This window comes from Puma concolor, chromosome D2, assembly GCF_028749965.1.
Source record: "Puma concolor isolate L17-30 chromosome D2, mPumCon1.1.hap2, whole genome shotgun sequence".
Classification (NCBI taxonomy): Eukaryota; Metazoa; Chordata; class Mammalia; order Carnivora; family Felidae; genus Puma; species Puma concolor.
In genome coordinates, this window is record NC_141677.1 from 72,103,802 (window position 1) to 72,129,858 (window position 26,057).

At 37.8% G+C, this 26,057-nt stretch overlaps 1 protein-coding gene across 2 annotated transcripts in view; it reads right to left on the reverse strand.

Moving 5' to 3' along the window:
• Positions 1 to 1,891: 1,891 nt before the first annotated feature.
• The window catches only part of CCDC186 (coiled-coil domain containing 186), a 54,512-nt gene continuing 30,346 nt past the window's right edge, over positions 1,892 to 26,057 (reverse strand). For both annotated transcript variants that reach the window (XM_086680931.1, XM_025917971.2), the window contains exons 6-16: positions 25,309 to 25,428; positions 18,181 to 18,285; positions 17,646 to 17,744; positions 17,376 to 17,462; positions 16,395 to 16,537; positions 12,991 to 13,246; positions 11,668 to 11,857; positions 10,459 to 10,539; positions 8,499 to 8,709; positions 7,004 to 7,223; positions 1,892 to 6,167 (exon numbers count right to left, since the gene is read on the reverse strand). In XM_086680931.1, coding sequence (XP_086537057.1) covers positions 6,084 to 6,167; positions 7,004 to 7,223; positions 8,499 to 8,709; positions 10,459 to 10,539; positions 11,668 to 11,857; positions 12,991 to 13,246; positions 16,395 to 16,537; positions 17,376 to 17,462; positions 17,646 to 17,744; positions 18,181 to 18,285; positions 25,309 to 25,428 — 1,596 coding nt within the window. In that variant the 3' untranslated portion in view covers positions 1,892 to 6,083. The remainder of the gene's footprint in view (positions 6,168 to 7,003; positions 7,224 to 8,498; positions 8,710 to 10,458; positions 10,540 to 11,667; positions 11,858 to 12,990; positions 13,247 to 16,394; positions 16,538 to 17,375; positions 17,463 to 17,645; positions 17,745 to 18,180; positions 18,286 to 25,308; positions 25,429 to 26,057) is intronic.

A 26,057-nucleotide genomic window follows, 5' to 3' on the forward strand; every position in this document is an offset into this window, starting at 1 on the left:
AAGTACTATTTAAAATAGGATTTTAGGGGGCACCTGGGGGGCTCAGTCAGTTGAGCATCCAACTCTGGCTCAGGTCATGATCTCAAGGTTCGTGAGTTCAAGCCCCGCATCGGGCTGGCTGCCATCAGCACTGAGCTCACTTTAGATCCTCTGTCTCCCTCTCTCTCTGCCCCTGCCCCCACTCTCTCCCAAAATAAATAAATAAACTTTAAAAAAATTTTAAATAAAATGGGATTTCTATGAGAAAATGAGTTCTGAATTCCGGTCAGGATGCCGGGGAAAGACTCTTTCTGGCCTGCTTGTCCCAGCAGGGTTTCCCTCCAACCTTGTCTCAAATTCACAAGAACAAAACACAAAATCCAGAGAGAAGGTAGTTCTGAGCCCAAGGCGGCACCCTCCCTTGGCAAGGGTTTCCTGGTTACCTGGTTTTGGGGGAGATGGAATCTACTGGGGGTCTGGGTGGGCAGAAGCACGGTAGACCTGGAGGAGGGACAGCAGGGGTGATGGGCATTTGGGGTTGTCTCTCCTAGTCAGAGCTCATAAAAAGAACCTAAGAAACAAGTAGTGTGCAAGTTTAACTGGTATTTCCTGAAACAAGCAAAGTAGAAGGGTGCTGAGAACACACACACACACACACAACTTACTGCCCTGCGCCTTAGTCATTAAAAAAAAACAAAAAAACAAAAAAACTGCATAGTGAAATGATGTGGAAAGCCATTGTAATATTTAATGTATTTCCCAAGTTAATGCAAGTAGAAGTTGACTATCAGTAAGTTTTTTGTTTTATTTCAGTGGGTCCTAAATTTACAGAACTACTTTGGCAATGTGCTAAATGGTAGAGATTCTTCTCTGGAATGTAACGACATACTATTCCGTGTGTGTGTGTGTGTGTGTGTGTGTGTGTGTGTGTGTGTGTGTGTGTGTGTGTGTGTGTGTGTTTTGGAGTGCAATTAGGAGCAGATAGTCAGTCTAGCCAACAGCATGGCCTTCGGACAATCAAAAAGTAAAACAAGGCTGAAAATTCCTCAGAAATAGAATACTTCTTAAATGCACGCTTAAAAAAAAAATCAAGTTTCTTAAATATAACGTAGGTTAATAGTGCATCTCTACAGGGGCAGGAACATCAAGTCTGGTCACACTGTTCTCAGAGAGAATCATTAAAACAGCATTGGCATTTGTCAACTAGAGGCATCCTCTTAAGCTTCTGGTCCTAAAGAAGTGTGTACTCATTCTACATTCACGGATTGGAGCAGTTATTAAGAAAAAACCCAAGGGGCGCCTGGGTGGCTCAGTCGGTTAAGCGTCCGACTTCGGCCCAGGTCATGATCTCACAGTTTGTGAGTTCAAGCCCCGCATTGCGCTCTGTGCTGACAGCTTAGAGCCTGGAGCCTGCTTCAAATTCTATGTCTTCCTCTCTCTCTGCTCCTTCCCTGCTCATGCTCTCTCTCTCTCCTTCAAAAATAAATAAAACGTTAACAATTTTTTTTTAAAAGAAAAAAATCCAACATGGATAGAAGTTCAGTGGAATGGTCTTTCCAATCTCTTCACTGATGAGGCTCAAAATGACAGTTAAGAACTACAAGCCAAAACAAAAAAACAAACAACCCCCCCCAACACAGCTAGTATCTCTTTCCCTCGCTCATTCTCTTCCACATATACATTCCTTTCTCTCACAAAACAAATCCCTAGGCTACCAAAAAAGAGACCATTGAGGACATCATGCAAGCTTCCTCTATTCTATTAATTTTCCCTTTATTCCAAGGATCCTGATTTCAAGGGATTCTTTCCAGTAGTAAAGTCATTCAGGTCCGTGGCATAATTTAAGTGTATGGAAAACAACACGGTGTGATGTGAAATACCCACCACACACACATTAACTTCATGAAATTAATGCCGTTTCCGTATCTTTTTATTGAACATATTAGAGCTTTATTATTAAAGGTAGATAATTTGGGCAAGTTACACAGTTTGGTGGAAAATGTGAATATATTACTGGCTCGTCCAGTTCAATGAGAAATTTTCACACAGGCATGTGAAAATGTCTATGTGAAAACAGGCATGTGAAAATTTGCCTTTTGTAAAAGGCCAAGTTTTGCTACCAATGATATAAACACAAATTTAAAACAGAACCTGGCATTCAATTTAAACTGCTTACTATTCATTGACTTCTAATAATAATTGGTATAATAAAGAGAACTGTGGTAAGCAAAACCTCCTAGTGGAGTTTAAAAAAGAAAATTCAAGCAATTTGAATCAGCCTTGCCAACAGTCTGGAGAATCAGTCTGTTTAGCAAGTGGTGTATGTAAATAAATAATCAAAGATGCTATAAAATACAACTTGGTAAACAGGCATTACCTATTTAATAAGTACAATATATACATAGAATTCTCTTGAAAAGCTTCATTTTATACAGAAACATATTTACAAAATGAACAGTGTAATCAAATTAAAGATTATCTGTACAATGCACACACACACACATACATATACATATATATACACACACATATATATATGTATATATATATATACACACTTTTGGAAGATAAACAAGTTTTATCATTGTCATCAAAATGGACAGGCATATGCATTTTAAAAAAGAATTCATACCAGAAAATACATCTTTAATATACAATTATATTTTTCATTTATTTTCCTGAAAATTCTTCATGTTTGGATACGTTTTCAATTATTTGCTCTTGTTCAGAGCCTTGAGAAATTTCAGGTTTCTAGTGCCACCAACTGGTGTTAAAAATGAACAATCTCAGTGTCAAAAGAAGATTGTTTTGTTTTTTAAAAAGGATATCGAAAAACAGGCTAGTAGAGTCAACATTCATAAGGCAAACTAACCATACCGAGTAACATGATTGAGAAAAGTATTTTCACCACAGTAGCATATATGTAACATTTACAACATTGACGGTTTTTTAACGTCTTGGTAAATCTTGATCTAAACTTTTATGAAGAAAATCTTTAGAAAAGAATATGCTGTGAAACAAAGTTTAGGAACACGCATGAAAACGTGATTAGATTCACTTTTATGAGCATCAAGTAGGCATTAATAATTTACTAAAATGGCAAAAATCAAATACTTGTCTATGTTCTTTGGATTTTTTCTTCTTTTTTCCTAAAGAAGAAGTAAACACCAAACTATGGCAGAGGACGTGCAGACCTCTCAGCCTACCCCAGAGCAAGGACTCATCTCCCGAAGTTTCATGCCACGGCGAGACTTCTGGGCCACTACTTGCACAACTGGATTAACCCTCTTCCTACGGCAGCTGGCTGGGAGCTGCAGAGGCTCAAAGAGCTGCTTCTGGTGCCTTCCCTGCCATTGTCACTAGACCTCAGCTCCATGGGGACAGCAACAGTCCTGCCCGGTCTGTTCACCAGTAAAATCACAATACCCTGGACGGTGCCAGGCAATATAGCACAATAGCAGACTTTCAATACAGGTGTTTTTTTTTTTTTTAATGAATAAATAACATGCTGGTAGCCTGATAAAATAATGCAAGATAAATCACTTTAAATGGCGTCAAAGATAGAAAGTTAAAAGAAAAACCAAAATACCGAAGTTCAAACCCATTTCTTTGCTCAAACCCACTGTTTTCAATCCTGAACACTTAACAGGCTAAAGGGAAGTAGTATGCGAAAAAGGGAGCCACAGTAAGAACTCACTTCAAAACGAAGGCCTAGTAAGCATATACAGATAAGACACACACACAAAATAATTTCCTGTTCAAAGAAACCAAAGCAGTGCTAACTATCAACGTAGCCTTTGATATGTACAATGAATAATGAACATCTAAAATAAATATTCCCCCAGATCTCAGGTTTATTCAGGCCATTTTCCTTTTTTGGACACTCCACTCTTCTCTCCGTATATTCACTATAGTAAAAGACTCTCTAAATCCCTAAATCCTCACACCAGGAGCTTTTTATGAGTTCGTATAAAGATGTGATATATGCACATTTTCATATATTACTTTGTTTGGTTCTAATCCACAATAGAAAGTGAAGATACAATAGAAACTGAAGGAAAAAAAGAAGATAAAGCATTCTCTTCAAAAGTTTTCCATAGTTTCTTATATTTATGGGGGGGGGGCGGTAAGTAACAATAAGTCAGAACATGATTTATGACAGCTTTCTTCTAAAGTTGCTTCACCATTCAACTTTCCCAAATGGTGGCACAAGTGTTAATATTGGAATGTTTTATTTTTGTATGTAATAAATGTATATATTCTTAAAAAGTGTGTAGACATAGGACACTCTAGATCTGATCACTGTTTGGCCTCCATTCATATATTTTGTGTCTTGGAAGGAAAAAACAAATATTGTAGTGTATGAATCTCTATCACATAAGCAGCCATAAAAATGTAGTTTTGTTGGCTACTCTAAGCAGTCTATAGGAATATCAATAGTATGTCTAGAAACAAAGGGGAAAATAATTCAGATTTGATTGCACTCACCCTCTTCTTTTGATAAATTATTATTGGTAAAAATAACAAGACACATTATGGTAAGACTGACACTTGTTACAGTTATTTTAAAAATGTTTTGAACTTCTATTTCCATGCTGAAAAGATTTTGTTTTTGGATGACAACACACCTCGATACACAGAAAAAAATAAGACACTACATTGAATCCTTAGTAAAAATTAAGCATGTGATCCTTTTAAACAATGTTGATATAAAAAAAATGTTAAAACACATTAACGGGACATTGCCACCGTAAGCCCAACTTTCAGAGCCATATAACTTCTGAAAGGCTTTTTCATCATCCCAAAGCTTACTTCTCTTAAGGGGAGAAAAAAGGATGCAAAAATCCAAAACAAGAGTGACACTTGTGGCAACATCTGCAGGTCAGCCAAGGTATCCTATCGTAGAGATGACCTGAATGTAATCAAGTGTGAAAAACCACACACAGAAATGATAATAGGTGACAAATTACAAGAGGAGGGAACAAAATTCAATGATGTAGAAGTACCGATACCATGGACTGGCGACATGTAAGTGCGTATTTTAAATAAATATTGTAAAAATCCAACAGGCTACACAAATTTGGCTCTAAATTTCCCTTGGTTACAGAGATGTAATTATTTTGTATTTTAAATAAATATATTGAAACACATCACATTTGGGGACTGTAAGATCACTCTCCTGGAATACATAATTATATCAATGATCAAGCATGGTGCTCAAATGACATGGTTAACAGAGCCATACGCTGGATTCTCTGGGGAACTGGTTCTTCCTAAAAGCCTTACACGTTTTTCTTAACACTTGATGTCAGTAAAACTAAAGTATTTCAGCTTCAAAGAATTCATTATTCATCTCTCTGTTCTAATGAACAATCTATTTCACATTTTAAAATACAACTGAAGTCCGCAGAGATTTTCTAAGTGAGCGTGTTATTTAAAATCAGATTTTGTGTAACTGAAGACTAAAAAAACTCAACTATGAACTCAAACAATTTGAATCTGACAAAACGTACCTAGCACAGAGAAGGAAACCTGATGGAGGCATTCAATGGCTGATTATTGCTGGCGACCAAGAGCTGGCTTTCCTATTAGCGGCCATTAAAATGACAAGAAGTTAAGACTCACTGGCATCCCTGTGACACAACCAAATGGGATACTGGAAGGTCAAATATGATCTTTATCACTTTAGTTTTCTTCATGTTGGAGAAACAGCACATTACGGAATGATGAACACGTGTCCTTTCATGCAGAATTTTAAAAGCTGAATCATTTTTGACATGATATATTTTAAAAGGAAGAAATAAGGAGAAGGGGTTTTCAAAAGCCCTTGTAGTAATGTTCAGCACTTTGTATGACCATTAGCAATTTCGGTTGTTCTGATTCAGGGACAGGCTGTCACTATACAAAAACAAATTTCATCAAAGCTTTTGCTCTTACAGTATACACAGCAATGCATTCATATTGTAAAAGGATACTTTTTTATACAGATGAAGCAAAACAATTTTTTACTGACACACAAAGCAGGGAAAAGTTTCCAACAATAATGGGCAGTGGCACCTGCTCCTTATGTGGCTTTTGTCTGTTTAGTGAATGAGAGCTTTGCGTTAGGGTTTCTTCGTTCTCTGTTCGAGTTCATGCTGATGTTTAATAAGACGCTCAATTTCTGTTCCAAGTGTTTGTAGATTTTCCTTCACCAGTTAGAAAAAGGGGGAAATAAAACAGAATTATTAGGTAGCATAAGTATAAAGATTCAGTTTGTACTGTTTTTGCTTAAATTTTGAAACCAAAAGGGTGAGGATGAGTCTTAACTGCTCGGTGACACTGGCCAGGAGCACAGTGGTTTTCAGTAAAGGAGTCCTATACATTTCAGAATCTGTCTTTTTACTGAAGCGACAGTAAATTTTGGTGCACAAAATTATTACTAGATTTAAAATGTTCTGTTTTAGGGACACCTGGGTGGTTCAGTCAGTTGAGCGTCTGAGTGACTTTGGCTCAGGTCATGATCCCAGGGTCATGGGACTGAGCTCCACATCAGGTTCTGTGCTGAACGTAGAGCCTGCCTAAGATTCTCTCTCTCTCCCTCTCTCCCCTGCTTGTGCACTCTCTAAAATTAAAAAATGATAATAATGAATTAAATAAAAACATTCTTTAAAATCCATTACTGACTATGGAGGCCCAAACACAGCACAAACAGAACAGTCAGGTCAGGTAATACCTGCAAAAAGTAGAGCTAGAATGTACATTAGAAAAGACACACCTCAGTCTTAAAGCCTCAGTGATCAATCATAACTAACTATAATAGAGGTCAGAGGCGGCCCACTGCAAAATAAACAACTGTCTGTCCAATAGTGAAGCTGATGTTTTGCTCTTTCTTTTTCATTAAGAACAATACAGAAATTTGATCTCTGGGTCAAATGGCTACCTTGCATTACAGAATTGGTCATTTACATGCCAGCTCACGCAATGAAAGAGGCCCCATTATGCCATGCTTGCTGGTCGGTAAGTAAATGAAAAATATAAATACCTTCAATGTAATATTTTTTAGTAATGTATCCTCTAAAACAGCCTGTAATTTTCTGTTGATCTCCAAAGAGAGTTCCAATGTTAATCCACTATCAGCTGGATGGGATGTATATAAAGATGCCATAATGCCTCCCCGTCTACTTAAATGGACTTTGTTAAAATCAGATGCCTCTGAAGAAAGTGTGCCTGATTCTTCCCGTAAAATGTAACTCTGAATTATTCTGTAAAATAAAATGACACTGTCAGTTATATACTTGCAGAATTAAAAACATTAGAATTTACAGGAGTTGGCTAATCATAAGCATAAAGATGATTAGCATAAAACAAATATCTATTAGGTGAAAAAGAAATATACTAGAAAATAAGGGAACTTTTCTCATTCAGTAGTTTCTTAATCCCATTTTTGTTCAACATGGTATTTATATTAACGATATACAAACACCGCTTTTCAATTTCTTTATTACTTTAATCAAAATACTTTTGAGTAATTTCTTATTGCTCCATTTTTAGTTAGCATTTTCTATTTTCCTGTTATTAAACTCAGAACTTTATCCTTTTTTTAAGTCATGGGAAAAATTTTCTCTAAGACTAAAATTATTTCAAAATTAAAATTAAAAAGGCATGGGTACATATATAAAACCTCTTACTTAAAAGAATATGACATTTGTAAGAGGACTCTGGCACAGCACAGGCTCTGGAGTCAGTCAGAGCTGGGCCCAGATCTCCAGCTTTTGGTCACTTACTAGATGAGTGGTGACTCTGGAACATTTAGTAATTTGACCTGAGCACCACCAGTTAACGTATGAAATTTCGAATGAAATTTCAATGAAATTTCGTTAAGTCACAGGCACAGAATCTTGTACTTGGCAGGTGCCCAATAAATTACCCACTATATCCTACCCGACAGGAACAATAACCCACGACCCCATATTATCTCTTAGAGCCAGAGTCATGAAAACTGAAAGTGAAGTCGAGTATTCTTTTTAAATGCAAAGTTATTTTAGTATCTTAAAAAAATCAACATCTGAGGCGTCTGGGTGGCTAGGTTGGTTAAGCGTCCGACTCTCCGTTTCGGCTCAGGTCATGATCTCACGGTTTTGTGGGTTCAAGCCCCGTGTCAGGCTCTGTATTGACAGTGCAGAGCCTGCTTGGGATTCTTTCTCTCTCTTCCTCTCTCTCTGCCCCTAGCCTGCTCAAATTGTCTCTCTCTCTCAAAATAAATAAACTTAAAACAATTTTAAAAGAAAAATCAACATCCACTGAACTCTCTGTATCACCTTAACGACCTGTTTTTTCTTTCTTTGTTTTACAGAAAAACTAGGTTTTTCTGTATTCCCAAAACCTAGAACATAGTTAAGTGATCAATATAAGACTGGGAAATTAACAAATATTTTTTGAAAGATGGGCTCTTGTTATAATTAGTTCTGAAAACAGTAACTTTACCATACAAATAACGGTATTTCAAACACAGAGTGTGTTATCATAATAATACATACTTTGTTTTTTTCCTAATTTCTTCTACCAATTGTTTGATATGATCCTCCATAAATTCTATCTTTTCATTTTTCCGAGCATGTGCTTTCTGTAGCCTTACTATCCTCTCAATCAACATGGCCTTATCTACTTCTGGAAAGTTATCCACAGCTACTGATGACCCAGTATTTTCTGGAGATCGATCTTCTGCACTGCTTCGAGCATTGAGGGACCCTGAAGACAAAAAAAAAAAAAATCAGTTAAGATGCTGTGCTTAGTCTAAAGTCATCTCTAATAGTACATATTATTTCTCTAGTATTGTTTTCAAATATTCACTCTAACACAGGTGGGCACAGAACACAAGTCCTACCTGGCCTGAGCTCTTGCTATTGAATACATGGATGTCAGAAGTACCAAAGGGCCTATTATGTCTCTCAGCAACAGGATAAGGAAGTGGCAAGAGAGAAACAAAAAACTCAGAAAAAGTCACAATAACAAGCCTGAAGTGAAACGAGGAGCCAAAGGCAGACACAGAGAGAGAAGACAGAATATACCAGTGGGTTCAGCTTGGAAGCCAGTCTCCTTAGGTACAAATCCCACTCCTCCACTTTGTAGCTCTGTGACTTTGGCCACGTCATTTAACTCTCTGTGCCTTGGTCATTTCATCTTAAAATGGGAATAATGTTATTATTTACTTCATAGGATTGTTATCTTTATTTAAATGAGCTAATGTATGTGAAAGTGTTTGGAACAGTGCATATAATAAGCACTAAGTGTTAGCTATTATTTTTACCAACATCAGTTGAGAAAAACTTCTGATCCTTTTTATACTACAAACATAAGCCTTTTCAACTCCATTTTGTAGACTGAAGACAAGGAATAGATCTTATTCGAGGTTGCACACTAATAAGTGACAGACCGGGTTCAAAATACGTATGTGTAATTTCAAACCCATGTTCTTTCTACTACATGATTTTCCCATTACTGGAACAGCTGATTCTCCCTGTAAGGTACAACTCCTGAGAGGGAGTGTAGTGTAATGGCACGAAAGGACTCTAGAGGCTGAGAGTTCTGTCGCTGTGAATTCGGAGCAAGTCATGGAACCATTTGGAATCTTAGTTTCCTCATCTCTAAAATGTGAATTATAATACTTACCTCACACGACTAGTCTACAGTCAATAATATGCTTGAAGTGCTTAGCATGGCTCCTGGCATTCCAAAATGACAAATATACTGATTTTTTTGCTAATTATCATTTCCACAATGGTATCAATCATAATTTTTGGCATATTTATCATGAGAAAAGCTAAAAAATTTTAAAATACACATATATATAAAATACACTTGGGTGGCTCAGTCCGTTAAGCATCTGACTTCGGCTCAGGTCATGATCTCACAGTTTGCGAGTTCAAGCCCTGCGTCAGGCTCTGTGCTGACAGCTCGAAGCCTGGAGCCTGCTTCAGATTCTGTGTCTCCCTCTCTCTCTCTCTCTCTCTGCTCCTCCCCCACTCATACTCTGTCTTTCTTAAAAATAAACGTTAAAAATTTTTTAAAAAATAAAATACACATATATAAAAAATCTGATAATGATCATCATTTCATTAGTTTTCAGGTGTTAAAATATAAAAGGAAAAAAAGAGAGAGGGAGAGGAAGGGGGGAAGAGAGAGAGACACTGTATTACACCCAATCTCTCTATATGGATAGATACAAATCTAAATTGAAAAATGAGGAAATTGTTACACAGAATAAAGAAGCAGCAGGTAAAAAAGGAGGTAGGGAGACAGACAATCCAGAATCCCGTGGCAAACTTGAAACCCTGGACAGTGATGAGAATGTAAATATTTAACTGGAAATGCTACAACTTTGTATAACTCAAAATGGAAAAAAAAAAAAAAAGCATATCAATACCTTTTAACACACCAAAGAAGCTACTTCTTTTTACAGTCAGTCACTAGGTAACATCTGAAGCCTGAGATTTTTACCTGATGAACTAGAACGACTCCCCATGCTGCTGACTTCTTTATCATAGTTTCCATTCTCAATCTGATCTAATTTTCTTCGTGCTATAGGAAAAAGAAATGGATTGCCTGTGACAATTCTCATGACCATTCGCCCCCACTATCTCTGATCTTAATTGCTAAAATCACTTAGGCAAAAATAGCTTAAACATCAAGAGAAATTTCTTGAATACATACTTCAGACAGGAGAGCTATAGTAGTCATTCATATACAATGACATGTAGAAACGTACAGGTCAAATACAAAATATATAGAGACAACACTATGATGATATCATTTAGGTACAGTGACCTAGCTTTCAGAATCCTGACGAATTTAGATGATCTCTGTGATGCCAAAGATTTCCCTTCAATTATATCTATAAAAACAAACTGAATAATCCTTAAGGCAAATACCTGAATATATTCATATTAAGTAAATGCTAAAACTCTTTTATCTTATTACTATATTTTACCATATTTTACCACAAAGTAGTGAGGAATAGTAGAGATTAGGAAGTCTGAATACATATCTTATTCATCTTTTATCCAAGCATATAGCATAGACTCCAAATAACTGCATGAATTTTTAGATGAAAAGAAATCTGGGTTCTAGTCCTAGTTGTTGTGTTCGGGTAATTCAGAACGTATCTGGGTCTCGGTCTCCTCTAAGATGAAGGGTTAGGGTTCAGTGATCTCTAAGAGGTCTATGAGGGGAGGTACAGGTACCTAGATGCTAAACAAAACAACTCATAGCATGTATAGGGAGAAAATATTAGAATTTCCATTTATACTTGTATTTCGTCTGATCTTTTAAAATTTACATTTGTAATGTAGAATAATACATGTTTAAAATTTATAAATAAGTATACATAAATTGGAGAATAAATGCTTAACTACTTTTTACTGATAGGAGCACGTGGTCAAAAAGTTTAGACACTACTTCCCTAAGGTACATTCCCAATTGTCACGTTTTGGGATTCTGCGAATAAGTGCCCTTTACATAGAGGATGTTATAGACTATTTGTGGAACTATAAGAGGTTTAGTGATTTGGTTTATGAACATCAATACATTAAAAAGAACACAGAGTTCTAATCAAAGTGGTAGAACCTGATGCAAAGTAGATTTTTTTCTATAAATCCTTAATGACTAAAAGAAACAATATTAAGGTCTAAGTGGGTGAGAAATTGGTACCTTGCTGGAGTTGTTTGATAAGATCCTTGACACTGGAGGCATGTTTACGTCTCTGAGTGACTAATTCATCTTTTAGTTCTTCGACCTGGGTGCTCAGTGCTTTAACTTCTGTTTGTCTACAGGTGAGTTCCGCTTGCAGGGTCTGGACCTCCTCCCTCCGCAGTTCCTCCTCTTTCAACAATCTACTTTCCTAAATATTAAAAAGGATAAAACAAAATACACCAGTTTTAATACCTGTTTCCATTATTGCTCACAATTCAAAGTCCTGAAAATACAAGGTCCCTGATGGTAAATGATGGTAGATTCTTCCAGAATCGCTTCTTACCAGGTTCTGTTTCCTGAGCTCTCCAAATTCCTCATAGAGGAATGCAGGGGGCATATTAACACATTTGCCATTTCATACACGCAAAAGAGCATATGACCGATGTTCTCTGTATTTTGGACTAAAATCTCAAATTATCTTTATGAGTAACTTGAAGATACTTTCATAACACAGAAATATTAAACCATTTTTAAACTATAAACATATAGAAATTTGAAATAACTTTAAAAAATATACAGTAATTCCAGTTAGGAATGACAAAAACCATGGTTTTCTTTTTCTTTTTAATGTTTATTTATTTTTGAGAGAGAGAGTCAGAGCGTGAGCGGGGGAGGGCCAGAGACAGGGAGACACAGAACTGAAAGCAGGCTCCAGGCTCTGAGCTGTCAGCACAGAGCCCGACGCGGGGCTCGAACTCACAAACCATGAGAACATGACCTGAGCCGAAGTCGGCCACCCAACCGACTGAGCCTCCCAGGCGCCCCCAAAAAACCATGGTTTTCTTATTTTCAAAAGTGAAATACTTTTTCATAAGCATTTTAGGGAGACATTTTATTATAAATTAGGAAGGAAAAAGGACACTTTGAACAAGTTGGAAAGAAAAACTGTTACCTTGCACAGCATTTGAAATTGCCAGAAAGTCAATGCAAATACAAAAAACGAGTTTAACTCAACTACCAGTAGGTTTATGCTAGTAGGAAAATTTAATTTGTGCTTCTTGCTATGTTGCTTTAAAAGTTAAATGTAGGGGTGCCTGGGTGGCTCAGTTGGTTGAGTGTCCGACTTCGGCTCAGGTCATGATCTCACAGCTCGTGGGTTTGAGCCCCGCGTTGGGCTCTGTGCTGACAGCTCGGAGCCTGGAGCCTGCTTCCGATTCTGTGTCTCCCTCTCTCTCTGCCTCTCGCCTGCTCACACACTCTCTCTCTCTCAAAAATAAATAATAAACATAAAAAATTTAAAATAAATAAATAAATAAAAGTTACATGTAAATTTATACTTACCAAATTAGTATTTGTCTGTTTCATTTGTTCACATTGGCTTTGTAACTGACTTTCACTACAGGAAAGCTTATCCAATTGTGACTGCAAAGAATTGGATTCAGACTGGAGCTGTGCATTCTTACTAGTGAGCTTTTCTGTAAACAGCAGTAGCTCAGATTCTCTTTTCCTACTGCCTTCGATGTCTTTTTGTAGGTCATTAATCAAAGAATTGAGACTTTCCACTTCTTCCTTCAAATTTTCAATTTCTTGTTTACCTCTAAAAAACAAAGTTTATGTTTAGGGGAAAAAAAACTATTAAAATACATTAAGTTAATGGCTTGGGAGTTTTCATCAAATAAAATGTTTTATGAAGGTACTTTTACGCATTCATCCAAATTATTTATTTGGATTTTTATGACTACCTGATATGTGCTAGGAACTAAGAGCTGGGAGTGTAAGTGAGCAAGACCGACACGGGCTTGCTTTCAAAGGGCTTTCATTCAAGTTAGGAAACTGTATGTGTGATAAAACATTTTTCATGAAAGCGCAGAGTGGCTTGCCTCACCTCGTATAAGTGATGTTTAAATGAATACTTAAAGTAAAGGTTAGCAAACTTTTCCTGCAAAAAGTCCAGACAGTAAACAATTTAAGCTTCTAGGGCACATGGCCCTGTGGCGACTGTTGTTCCCTGGTACCATAGTGTGAAAGCAGCCTCGGACAGCCCATAATGGAATGAGAGCAGCTGTGTTCCAAAACAAAAAAATTATTTACAAAAAAAGGTAGCATGCTAGATTTGGCTCTCGGGCCACAGTTTGCTAATTCCCGACCTAAAGAAAAAGTAGGAGTGACCGAGACATCAATATATGTTCTTGGGTGAAATGAGCCATACAGAGAAAGACAGATACCATATGTTTTCACTCTTATGTGGATCCTGAGAAACTTAACAGAAGACCAAGGGGAAGGGGAAGGAAAAAAAAAAAAGAGAGGGAGGGAGCCAAAGCATAAGAGACTCTTAAAAACTGAGAACAAACTGAGGGTTGACGGGGGGTGGGAGGGAGGGGAAAGTGGGCAATGGGCATTAAGGAGGGCACCTGTCAGGATGAGCACTGGGTGTTGTATGGAAACCAATGTGACAATACATTTCATATTCAAAAAAATATATATGTTTTTGGTAGAAGAAACAGTATGTGCTAAATCTGGGGAGGGAACGACAGAATGACTTGTTTGTTGCTTCAACACTGATGGGGACAGCGACAGCATTATATCCCCAGCACTGAACACGGGAGACACTCAACATTTGTAAGCAATTGTGCTGAAAAAAGAGAAGGCACAGAGGGAGAAGGAAGGTGGCTACTGATCTTCCAAGCCATGCTAAGGCATCTGAGCTCACAGGGCAGTCTGAGCCAATGGGAAATCACTGAAAGCTTGTGAGATTTCCATTTTAAAAAGATTATGCTGGCCACAGTGTAGGAAATGGATTCAAAGGGAAGCAAAACAAAAACAAACAAACAAAAACCCCACCAAACTAAAAAAAGACAGTTTAGAAGTTGTGGCAGTTTGCCAGATGAAAGGACAATGATAGCAGTGGTGGGAACGTAAAAAATACACGACTTGAAGGATACTCACTAACACTCTGTTTCTGGTTAGATGTGTGAGGGGAAGGAGAGAAGAGCCAAGGAGGAGCCCCAGGCTCCTGGGCTGGAAAGTCACGTGGGTGCTACACGCATCATTCACCTCAGGAACAGGAGAGGAGTGTATTTATGGACAGGACAGATGAATCAGTTTGGGACACATTAAAGTTTGAGGCATCTGTGACACTTGTGTGTCTGGAGCGGAACAAAAAGGGCTGAAGACAGTATCTGAAGGTCCTGCAGTACGGTATGGGAATGGTAAGGCTCACTCGGGGGTATGATAAACAACGACAAGAGTTCTATGACAAAGAGAAGGCTGCCGAGGAAAGGAGAAAACGAGTGGCCACGAAGTGGGGAGGAACACCAGGAAAGCAGATATGAAATGAAGCGAAGAACAGAGCATGTCCAGAAAGATAAGGGGCTTAATGGTCTTAATACTGAAAATTCAGGGCTCCTAGGTGGCTTCGTCAGTTAACTGTCAACTCTTGACTCCGGCTGGTCACGATCTCGCAGTTCATGAAATCAAGCCCCGTGTTGGGCTCTGTGCTAGATGTGAAGCCTTGTTGAGATTCGCTTTCTCCCTCTCTCTACCTCCAGCACTCATACTCTCCCTCTCTCTCTCAAAATAAGTAAGTAAAATTGTAAAAATACTGAAAATTCAAGCAAGGCTTAGTCTGAGAAGCGTGTGCTAGATTTAAGGAGGCATTTGCTAATGCCTCCTTTTTAATGGGAGGTTGGGGTAGAACCTAGAAGGACGTAGAGAGAAAAAGAACAAAGAGGCAAGGGCGTGGAGGATGTGCATAGATGATTCTACGAAGATGCTCAGTTGTGAAGGACAGGAAAAGGGTAGGGGAGTCACAGGGATTTTAATATTTTTAATATACAATATTTAAGTGCAGAAAGAAAAAATTTAGAGAGGGGTAAGAAATAAAGGATAAGAGAAGCAGAAGAGCATGGGATCCACAGAAGTCGAGAGAAAAGCTCAATTCAGGGGGGAACAGGAACACTTCTTCCATAACAACAAAAGGAAAAGAAAGAAAGGTTGCAAAGGCTGGCGAGTTCACAGGACAGATCAAGAACTTGTTAGCGCCCATTTCTTTTGTGAGGTAAATAAGAGGTAACTGCCCGCTAAGCCTAAATATCAAGGGGAGGGAGACCAGAAGTGTGAACAAAGCAGGAATAGATGCTTCCAGGTCGGGGAGAGGCTATGACTAGGGACATCATTATCATTTCCAGTTGAGGTGACTAACCATGGATTTATCACAGCATCAACCCTGATGATGGTGAGAATTTTTAGCAACGCTCAGCAGCAGATATGGGTAAGGTATGAAAAAGAAGGTATTTGGATTCAAGCTGAATCCACGCTCTGCCAGGTCATGTCACGAGTAGAGTCTAGCTAAAAGGTTTTCCAAGAGGTCAAGGAATAAGGTCAGCTCCTGACTCTGCACTACACACACACACAAAGATACAGGTATACGTACGTATCTACCTTTGGGAAGAAAAAGTAAGTAACATAATTTGAAAGTTAAAGAACGGATAAAGAAACTAAAAACCATTCTGTCTTATAAATTGCTATTTCCAATATTGAGGGTATATACACTTTGATTTTTAGAAGCCATGATAGGAACTTCAAAGATAATCCAAAAAAGTTCAAACAGAGACAGGAATTTAAAAGTTTTTCACTAGTCAAATTGTAAAATCACTCTTGTTTAATGCAGTAATGGCATTTAAGAACACAATCTTGAGTCAGAAGAGCCTATTGATTAGCATAAAGAAAAGTTGTGAAGTTTATACCTTTGATGCTGCTCCTGTATCTGATCCGCAATTTTCACTCTGTCCAATAAATTCTGAATCTCAGCTTTCTGGCGATTAATAATTTCCTTATATTTTGATAACTCATCTTCTGTTCTTAATCGTTCATCTTCTAGACATTTCACCTATCAAAAATCATAACCAAGTTAGCGTACAAACAATATTTTCTTGTTCCTTAATTACTTCAAATAGTGATTACATATTAATAATCCAAGCTAAATTCTGGAGCGGAACTAATTAATGTGAAGAAAATACAACGGGATGTTGACAGTCCTAGGACTCAGTCTCAGATTTCTTATGATTTAGTCTCGGGACTTTTAGCTTGTCACATTGTTTTTGCTGAATCTCCATTTCCTCACCTGAAAACCGTATACCTTCCCTACTTACCTCAAAAAACTGGCACGGAGAACAAATGGAATGCACACGAAAGGCACTTTGAAAACTATTAAGTGATGGCAAATTCCAGGTTGTTACTTAAAAGCCTATTTCTAAATAAATAAATGGTGTTCGATGATATTTCACATCCATATCAAAAGGGATACTATTCTTCCAATAAAGACTATACTAGATTGTTAGAAATTAACTCTGTACAAGACTATATGGGAGAAATATGAAGTCTATTATTTTTTGTCACTCACAGTTCTAAAGTCCAACTTTCTTTCCAATTAATTCGCTGACAAGACTGCCTTACATTAGAGGCCCGAGGAGAAGTTACAGAAACAGCAAATGTGCCGTAAAACAGCAATGTGTGGCAAATAGTTCAAAGGGACTAAAGTGGAAGACATTTTCATTTCAATAAGAGACTCACCTTCGTTGCTAGGAAATCGACATTCTACTCCTCTGAGTTCTTTCATTTTGAAACATTTCTATATAAATATCCTTTCTCCAACACTTGGAAAATCAGAATGAGTCCCAAATTAAAGATATTGACCTTTCCTCTGAAATGACTAACGATTTAATTACCTTTGTTCTCAGTGTTCGTAGTTCATCCATGCCCTCCTTAAATGTTCTCTTCAGATCTTCCAGTTCTTTTATTTTGGCATGATGCATCTTTTAAAAAGTTTAAAAGAAACCACAAATCATTATGTACCAGACAAGATCTAAACGTTACTGTGTGTTCCTTCGAAAAGGCCTTATTATTCTCTTATTACACTTAGTATAACATTATTTATTATTTCTCTCCCTCTGTATTTATTACACAATCCACGGTATGAAAAGAGCAAAGCCACTCACCTCTAGCTGGTCGGATTTTTCTTGCATCTGTTTTTCAAGTTCTCCTTTTGTGACTCTAAGCTTGGCATCCAGCTCATTTGATTTAATTTCTTCTGACTCCTAATGGAAAAGAAATGAAAAAAGTATGACTTAACTTTTAAAGTTTTATGCTTTGGAACGTGACAGCTTTTGCCACTGTTTACTGATTGTGAAATGCATACCTTACATACTAAAAAGGATTGCACTGAAAGGTTTTTAAGATGTCAATTCTGCACGAAACAGCACTTAAGATATGTAACATTAACACAGAGTAGGTTTTATGTTATACGTTTCCGGTACTCTTCATTCTTCTGACATTTTCTAATGTTTTTATTTGGTTAAAACTTCCCTAATAAGATCTCTATTTAAGCTGCAAGTACTTTAACACAGGAAATAGTCTGCAATTTATTTAACTGTCCTACCAAATCCATTCCACACTACCAACACTGTAGATACAAAACGAGTACTGATATTTGGTGCAATTTTGTTACTCATCTATTTGAAAAGTTAAGCATACCTGATACGTTTTTATCATATCCTGACAATTTTTCCTTATCTGATCTGCTTCTTCCTTTGCTTGAGTTAACTTTGTTGTTGTTTCTTTGAGTTTATCTTTGGTTTCCTGCATTGACAAAAGACAGTGTGAGACAAGAAAAAAATACACAGTGGTCTCTGCCTTGGTCTTTGACACAAAACTCCTAAAACCCTTGTAATATCCTAAGTGATAAGAACACTAGGAGCATTTCTTGTTGCAATATTGTTTGTGTGTGTGTGTTTTTTTGGGCGTGGAGCCCAACGCAGGGCTTGACCTCACAACCCTGAAAGTAAGACCTGAGCTGAGATCAAGAGTCGGACATTTAACTGACTGAGCCACCCAGGCAACCCACCGCAATATTGCTTTTGGCCTCTGCTCCTGACATAGAGCTCTTGAAACCCCTGTAACTTCCTGAATGACAGGGGTGTCTTTTGTTCTAATGAGACAACTCTAGGTGGGCTCCTGGATGAGAGCTGGTCACCAAAAAGACCATGTCATGATTAGAAGCCAGGAATTTTTAGCCCCCAAAGAAAGCCTGAAGATGGAGTTGACGATCCATCATGCCTACATAACAAAGCCTCCATAAAATCCCAAAGTATGGGGTTCAGAGAGCTTCCACGCTGGCAAGTACGACCACACTGAGAGGGTGACGCCCGCCAACTCCATGGGGATGGAAGCTCCTGCGCCTGGGACCCTTCCAGACCCCACCCTACACAGCTCTTCATCTGGTTGTTCATCTGTGTCCTTTATCATACCCTTTATAATGCGGTAAACATGTGTTTCTCTGAGTTCTTTAAGGAAAATTTCCAACCCAAGGAGGGGGTGGCTGCAACTTCTGATCTATAGCTGGTTGGTCATAAGCACGGGTGATAACATCTGAAGTATGTATGTGGCAGGGGGTGGGTGGGCATTCTTGTAAGACCGAACCCTTAATCTGTGGGATCCGATGCTACCTCCAGGGAGATGTGTCAGAGTCGAGTGAAACTGTAGGACACCTAGGTGGTATTCACAGAGAATTACTTGCAGGGAGGGAAAACCTCCACACATCTGGTGGACCAGAAGTGTCAGATGTCAAGTGTCTTGTGTAAAAGTAAAGGAGACTCACAGGGAAGAAAGACACAGCAGGGAGAACGGGGTTCTTCCCTACACTGGGGAAGGAAAACATTGTCCCTCACAGACAGCGACAAGTTGAGCACAGTAACGTGATGAATGGTAAGAACAATGATCAGAGTAGAGAAAGTTCTTGTCTTGGCACTGCCACTGAGGGGTCACATATTTTCTAGAAATAACACTTTATGCTTCTGACAACAAATAAAGCGGCCTATGCAGTTAACTGATAGCCATAAAATAAAGTTAAATTTGACAGAGTTTTAAGTAAATCGCTACAAGTAACTAACATGATAAGCCAAGACGAACACAGCGTTAAACAGCTCTTTGCACACACACAAAAGACAGTTGTTTCACAGCCATGGTATCTATTCGAAACTGTCTTACACATCCATGCTGTGATTTGGTTTCTGTTCCTAACCACTCTCCTGAAATAGCAATTCTGAAGGTTTGGACGGACTACTCTTACCAAATCCAACTACTTTCTCTCATTTTTAATTCTTGACTTACCTGCTCCAGTTCTGACCCCTTCTGACTCTTTGGATAGCCTTCCTCTGTTTCTACTACAAGACAATATACTGTTTTTTCCCTCTTTGCTGTTGCCTTCTCTGTATCCTCAACTGGCTTCCTGCTTCCTGTGGCAATTTTTCAGATACAGCCCTGCTCTGCAGCTCATTTTCCAAAGTTCTCCTTCAGAGCACCCATCCAGTCCCATGGTCTGGGCTATCCTGTGGATTTGAGACGAGGGTTTAGGTATGACCTCCTGGTAGCTGCTAGTCAGAAGGGGGTAGATGCTGCCATTCTGCCTTCCCATAGACAGAATCCGGGGCATCATAGGGTATAACAATGTATACGCCGTACTGTAGCTTTCGTGTTCCCCCCTTTGAGTACACAGCTTCTGGACAACCCCCGGCTTAGTACTTGCCACATGTTTATTGTTCAAGTATATTTGCTGAATCAACAAGGAATCACTAATATAAACTTTCTGCTGTAGGTAGGTAGGCCAGTCTTGCTAAACATCAAACACTCATCTCCCATTTTTCCTTTTTTCTTGTTGTTCCTCCACTTTGAACGTCTTTCTCTTCGTCTTTTGAACCACCTAAATTGCACCTATCTTCACACACCGCTTCTCTCATGTCATTTTTTATTATAATCTCTCATACAATTAAGTACTTAGCTAGATACTTCCAGTTGCTGGTCTTCTAGTAAAAACTTGGTTTGGATTAAAACTCAGCATCACTTTGGGGCGCCTGGGTGGCTCAGTCGGTTAAGCGTCCGACTTCAGCTCAGGTCATGATCTCACGGTCCGTGAGTTTGAGCCCTGCGTCGGGCTCTGTGCTGACAGCTCAGAGCCTGGAGCCTGCTTCAGATTCTGTGTCTCCCTCTCTCTCTGACCCTCCCCCATTCATGCTTTGTCTCTGTCTCAAAAATAAATAAACATTAAAAAAAAAAATTAAAAAAAAAAACTCAGTATCACTTCTAAAATACAAATTATTTGGAGAATTTTTCAAACCTTGTTTTTTTTTTTTTTAATATCAGAGTATTAGCTTGAAGAGGGGAGGGGAGAGAAAAATCGTTCATATATTTTTTCCCCACTTTCATATCATCAATAACTGAAATAGCTAGGCACACAGTAGGTACTCCACTCAAAAAACAGCAATTGAGAGATTCCTATAATGCTAAATCATTATTAAATAAATAATCGAATAAAATAAGTTTGGTTAAGGTATTATGTTTCATTGATGCAGTCACTCATTCTGTGTTCACTGCCATGTGAGGCACTGTTCTAAGCTTTGGGGAAATCTTACTGGAAGACAGTTAAAATATCTACTCTCATAAAGCTGGTATTCTAGTGATGATCATAAATAATACATAAAATACATAAGTAAAACTACGTTATATTAGATAGTGACAAGTGCTAGGGAGTAAAAATAAAGGGCACAAGCAAGTCTGAAGGGAGGTATGAATGTTGAGAGAGCCAGGGAAAGTGACACTGAGAGGTGACAGATGGGTAAAGACCTGAAAGAAGTGAGCAAGAAGAGTCGCTAAAGGACTGGATATGGTGACTGAGAATTCAAGGACAATCCTCAGGTTTTGCGCCTGGGCAACTAAAAGACTGAACTGCCATCTACTGAGAAGGGAAGCAATGGAGGGCGGGCACATTATCCACGGAGTTTTAGACATGTTCAGTTGAAGATGCCTGTGAGTCATCCCAGATGTCAGATGCCAAACAGCCATTGGACTATATGAATCTGGAATTGTGTCCAAGTTATAAATCTAGGAGTCACTAGCATAGCTTTTAAAGTTTCATGTTTTTCAAGTCCACCAATCTTGTCTTCTATAGTATCTAATCTTGTTAATTCTGCCCACCGTATTTTTCATCTCAGACGTTACATCCATTTCACCTTTCATGTCTCTACTTTTAACATACTCATGCTTTTATTTACCTTCTTGAATATATGGAGTATATTTTTATAACAGCTGTTTTAACATCCTTACCTACTTCTTTCACCTAGGTCATTTCTGGCTTTGTTTCTACCAATTGATTTTTCTTTACTTCTCATTATAGGCTATATTTTCCTGCTTCTTTGCATGTCTGGTAATTTTTTATTGGATACCAGACACTGTCAATTTTAAGTTTGTAGATCCTAGAGATTTCTGAGTTCAAGTATTTTGGGCTTTCTTCTGGGACACGGTTATTTGAAACAATTTGATTTGAGGTTTTCTTTCAAAGCTTTGTAAGATGGGTCCATAACAGACTTTGAATTTGGGCTAATTAGTCCCCACTGCTAAAGCAACACCCTCCTGAGGACCACTGGATGCCCTGTATGTTAAGAGCGCTCTCTCTTGGTTGGGGGAAACGTGAACCACTCTTATGAGCCCTAGGAATTGTCACCCCTACTCCTTTCTGATAGTTCTTTCTCCACCTCTTTCTCATACACATATACTGATTAGTACTGAGCTGAATGAAGAATTGAAGGGAACACAGTGCAAATCTCCAAATCTTTCTCTTCTCTGGTACTCTACCCTGTTTCCCATACTTCAAACTTTGTCTCCTCAATTCATGGAGACTTGCTGGAAGCTGTCTGGGTTCTTCTTCTTTGCAGCAACCTGGAAATTCTCCATCTTGCTTGATTCCCTTCTCTCAGGGATCACTGTCCTGTGCTGCCTTTGTTGTCCCAAACCTAAAAACCTTCATTTCATATATATTTTTTTTTTAATTAAGTTTTTTAAGGTGGGAGGCTAAACTGAACCCTGTTACTCCATAATGCAACAAATTATAGTTATAGAAGAGTTACAGAACTGAACATATACTTCTACTATGTGAGGTAACAGTAAAGCTAATTAAAAGTGAGCACTAGCTTCTAATTAGTGGGCTTTATAAGTTAAACCATACAAGAATGAAGTTATGCTCCAGTGAGATTATTTTATCCTGGGACCAAGTAGGTAAATAGGTAGCAACCAGGTAGGTGAACAATTATATGAGGGACACTGTGGGGAAAGTCCTTCACTACACTAAAAATAAAAGGCTTTTGTTTTTAGAAGCTAGGCGTTAAAAACACATTTCAATTTAACTTCCAAAGGAGTTTCAGAAAAGGAATAAGTGAAACTATTTCTATTGTCTGATCCAATTGATAATTCTACTGATGAAGGAGCTATCACTTAGTTTCTGGTAATACCTCTGGAGGCCTGCTCAGCGGTTAATGATCACAGTGAATCCAGTAACATCCAGAACTTCAATATTAATACCTAGGACTGGGTGGGCAGAAACTAGAAATTGGAAAGGGTGCCTGGAGAAAAACTTACAAGAGTCCTGGCTCTTGTTCACATTTTAAAAGGTGGCCTATACTGCCTAGACGGTCATTAAATCTTTGTATCCTTTGATCTAGAGATGCCACCTCACATCTACTAGGTAAATAACGTAAAACAGGTAACCAGGATCCCATCCCAGACACTCTCTCAAAGCAATTACTGTGTCCTCCATGGCTTTTACAGCATCCATATTATTTCATACAGTGCTGTGCACAGAGGAAGGCCCAGTTAAACACCTGCTGGTTAATAAATGCCTTAAAAAAAAAAAAAAACTGGTTAATTTCTAATTTCCACATACTAGGTCAATATGCATATTTTCGTTTTCTAGCAATCCACACCACGTGACCTCATTATGTCAGCCTTAAACTAATTCTCTAACCTACTTACAAAGTATCTGGTTTCATCTCACCTCAAAGCTGCCATTAAATATCTATTATTACCAATTTTTTAACACATATGGTCACAGAAGACCAAATGTTAGCCTTTCACTTTTCACGCTCCAATGCTAGTATTCTGGTAAGTTGCAGCATCCCACCCCTTAGGGCTAGAGATAATGAGGAGAAAAGTGCCACAGATATTAGATATGACCCACTATTATATTCAGATCTTGAAGCAATTTGGATAGTTTGGAAATCATTATCACGATGTAGGATTTGGAATTTTAATTCTTCATTCTGTAACTGAAAGTAAAGGGAAATTTTAAATGATTTACAGCCCTGTCGTGTGAACTGCAAGGATTTCCGATCCTAATTCCTTCTCTGCCTGTGTAGCTCGTCAACACTCCTGTGCGGATCAGCATTTAGCTCAGAACTCGAGGACAGCTGCCATTCTCTATTCTGTCACCACCGTCAACACTTCTCCCAACAGTTTTCTCTGACAATATTATATGCAAATATCCAAAGGTTATTAACAGTTCTACTTACAATTATTTAGTGAGATAACCTATGATTATGGTTTTAAACAATAACATTAATCTTATTTTTGAAAACTTGGCAATTGTTATAAATAATACTGCTCTTCAGTTTAAATCCTATTTTGAAGTTGTTCTTTTACTTCACATCTATCATCTTCAGATTTTTATTAACTCTTATACCAGTTCAGTTGGTGCTTAAAATCATGGCATCACATACCAGCCTTTAGGATCACTTATCATTATATTTTTTTTAAATGATACTCATGAGGCATAATACCAATGCAATTATATTCATAGTAAACAGATATGGAAACATTCTTAAAATCTTTATTATACTCTTATTAAAATAAAAATTTATATTTATTTTTTAATTAAAAAATTGTATTAAATGTTTATTTTTGAGAGAGAGAGCATGCATGTGCGTGCACACGTCGGGGAGGGGGAGGGGGGAGAGAGGGAGAGAGAGAGAGAGAGAGAGAGAGAGAGAAAGAAAGAGAGAGAGAGAGAGAGAGACACAGAATCTGAAGCAGGTTCCAGGCTCCCAGCTGTCAGCACAGAGCTCAACACAGGGCTCAAACTCACGAACCGCGAGATCATGACCTGAGCCGAAGTCCGACACTTTTAACCAACTGAGCCACCCAGGTGCCTCTATTTTCTTTTATTTTTGAGAGAGCGAGTGAGAGTGCACAAGGGTGCATATAAGCTGGGGAGGGGCAGGGGACAGAGGGAGAGAGAGAACATTAAGCAGGCTCCACACTTGGTGGCACACATGGGGCTCAATCCCACAACTCTGGGATTATGACCTGAGTTGAAGTCAAGAATCAGACGTTCAACCGACTGAGTCACCCAGGCACCACATAAACAAGAATTTATATTTCTTGATTATAAGAATCTTAGCATCACTGACATTCCTTTTAAATTTTCAGAGTTTACGTTTAATTTTTATAAATAACCCACAGACTCCCCTCTTTCCCCTAAATTTCTGACAATGTTTAATATTAAATATAGATATCAAAAAATGCTTAAAGAACAAAATCAATTTTGGATTTATAAACAATGAATGACAAAGTTTAATATTTTTAAAATTTATGATAAAATTTAATAGTGTAATTTAATATGTAAATCATGCAAGGAAATACCTTTTCATAATTACCAAATATTTAGGCCCCACCTACTCCACAGAAGTCACTAAATTAAGCTTTATGCCTCATTAACTATTATTGCATTTGCTCTTAAAACTGGTTTTAATAATTTTTCCATTGCATGACAGTACTTACCTTGTGTGAATCCATTTCTGCTTTTAATTTGTTTTGTGCCCATTTTACTTTTATGACATGAGAGTTGATATCTTCTTTTAATTTGTCAATTTCTCTGGTGAGTCTAGTAGTTTCACTTTCCTAAAACAATATCACTAGGTCATATTTTTCACTTAAACAATCAACCAACTCTTTGTGTATCTTTTATGCCTCATCAAAATAATCAGTGCAATTAACACTGTATTTCAGGGGCTAGCATATTATAACCTACAAGCCGTAAACCTAATTTAAAGTTCAAATGATTAAGAGAGTAGCAAAACCCTAAATCAAATTAATAGACATAAGATGATTAACATTTACATTTCAACCAACTAGATACGTTGCAAGTACAAGTACACCTTCATGATTCTTCTCAACTGGCTGGCATTCAGGCAAAATACAAATTACATTTTTCCAGAATTCCTGAGAACAATGACAACATTTCTGAACTAAAAGTTAATTTATAAAAAAAATAACATTCATCATCAAGAAATGATAATCCACTAGAAGTAAGACCATGCCATGAGGCAGCTAGTTAACAGCAAGGACTCTAAAAAAGCCAGTAATTAAATCTTTTGGGGCAGCATCTAAGAAGAACATGTTTTTCTACAAGAAAAATATAAATTCTATTCTATGATAAATAACTGTTACATTGAGATTCAGTCAAATTGTATACTTCTGGCTGAAAAATTGTTTACATCTTGATCATACTATGTATATATTTTACCAAA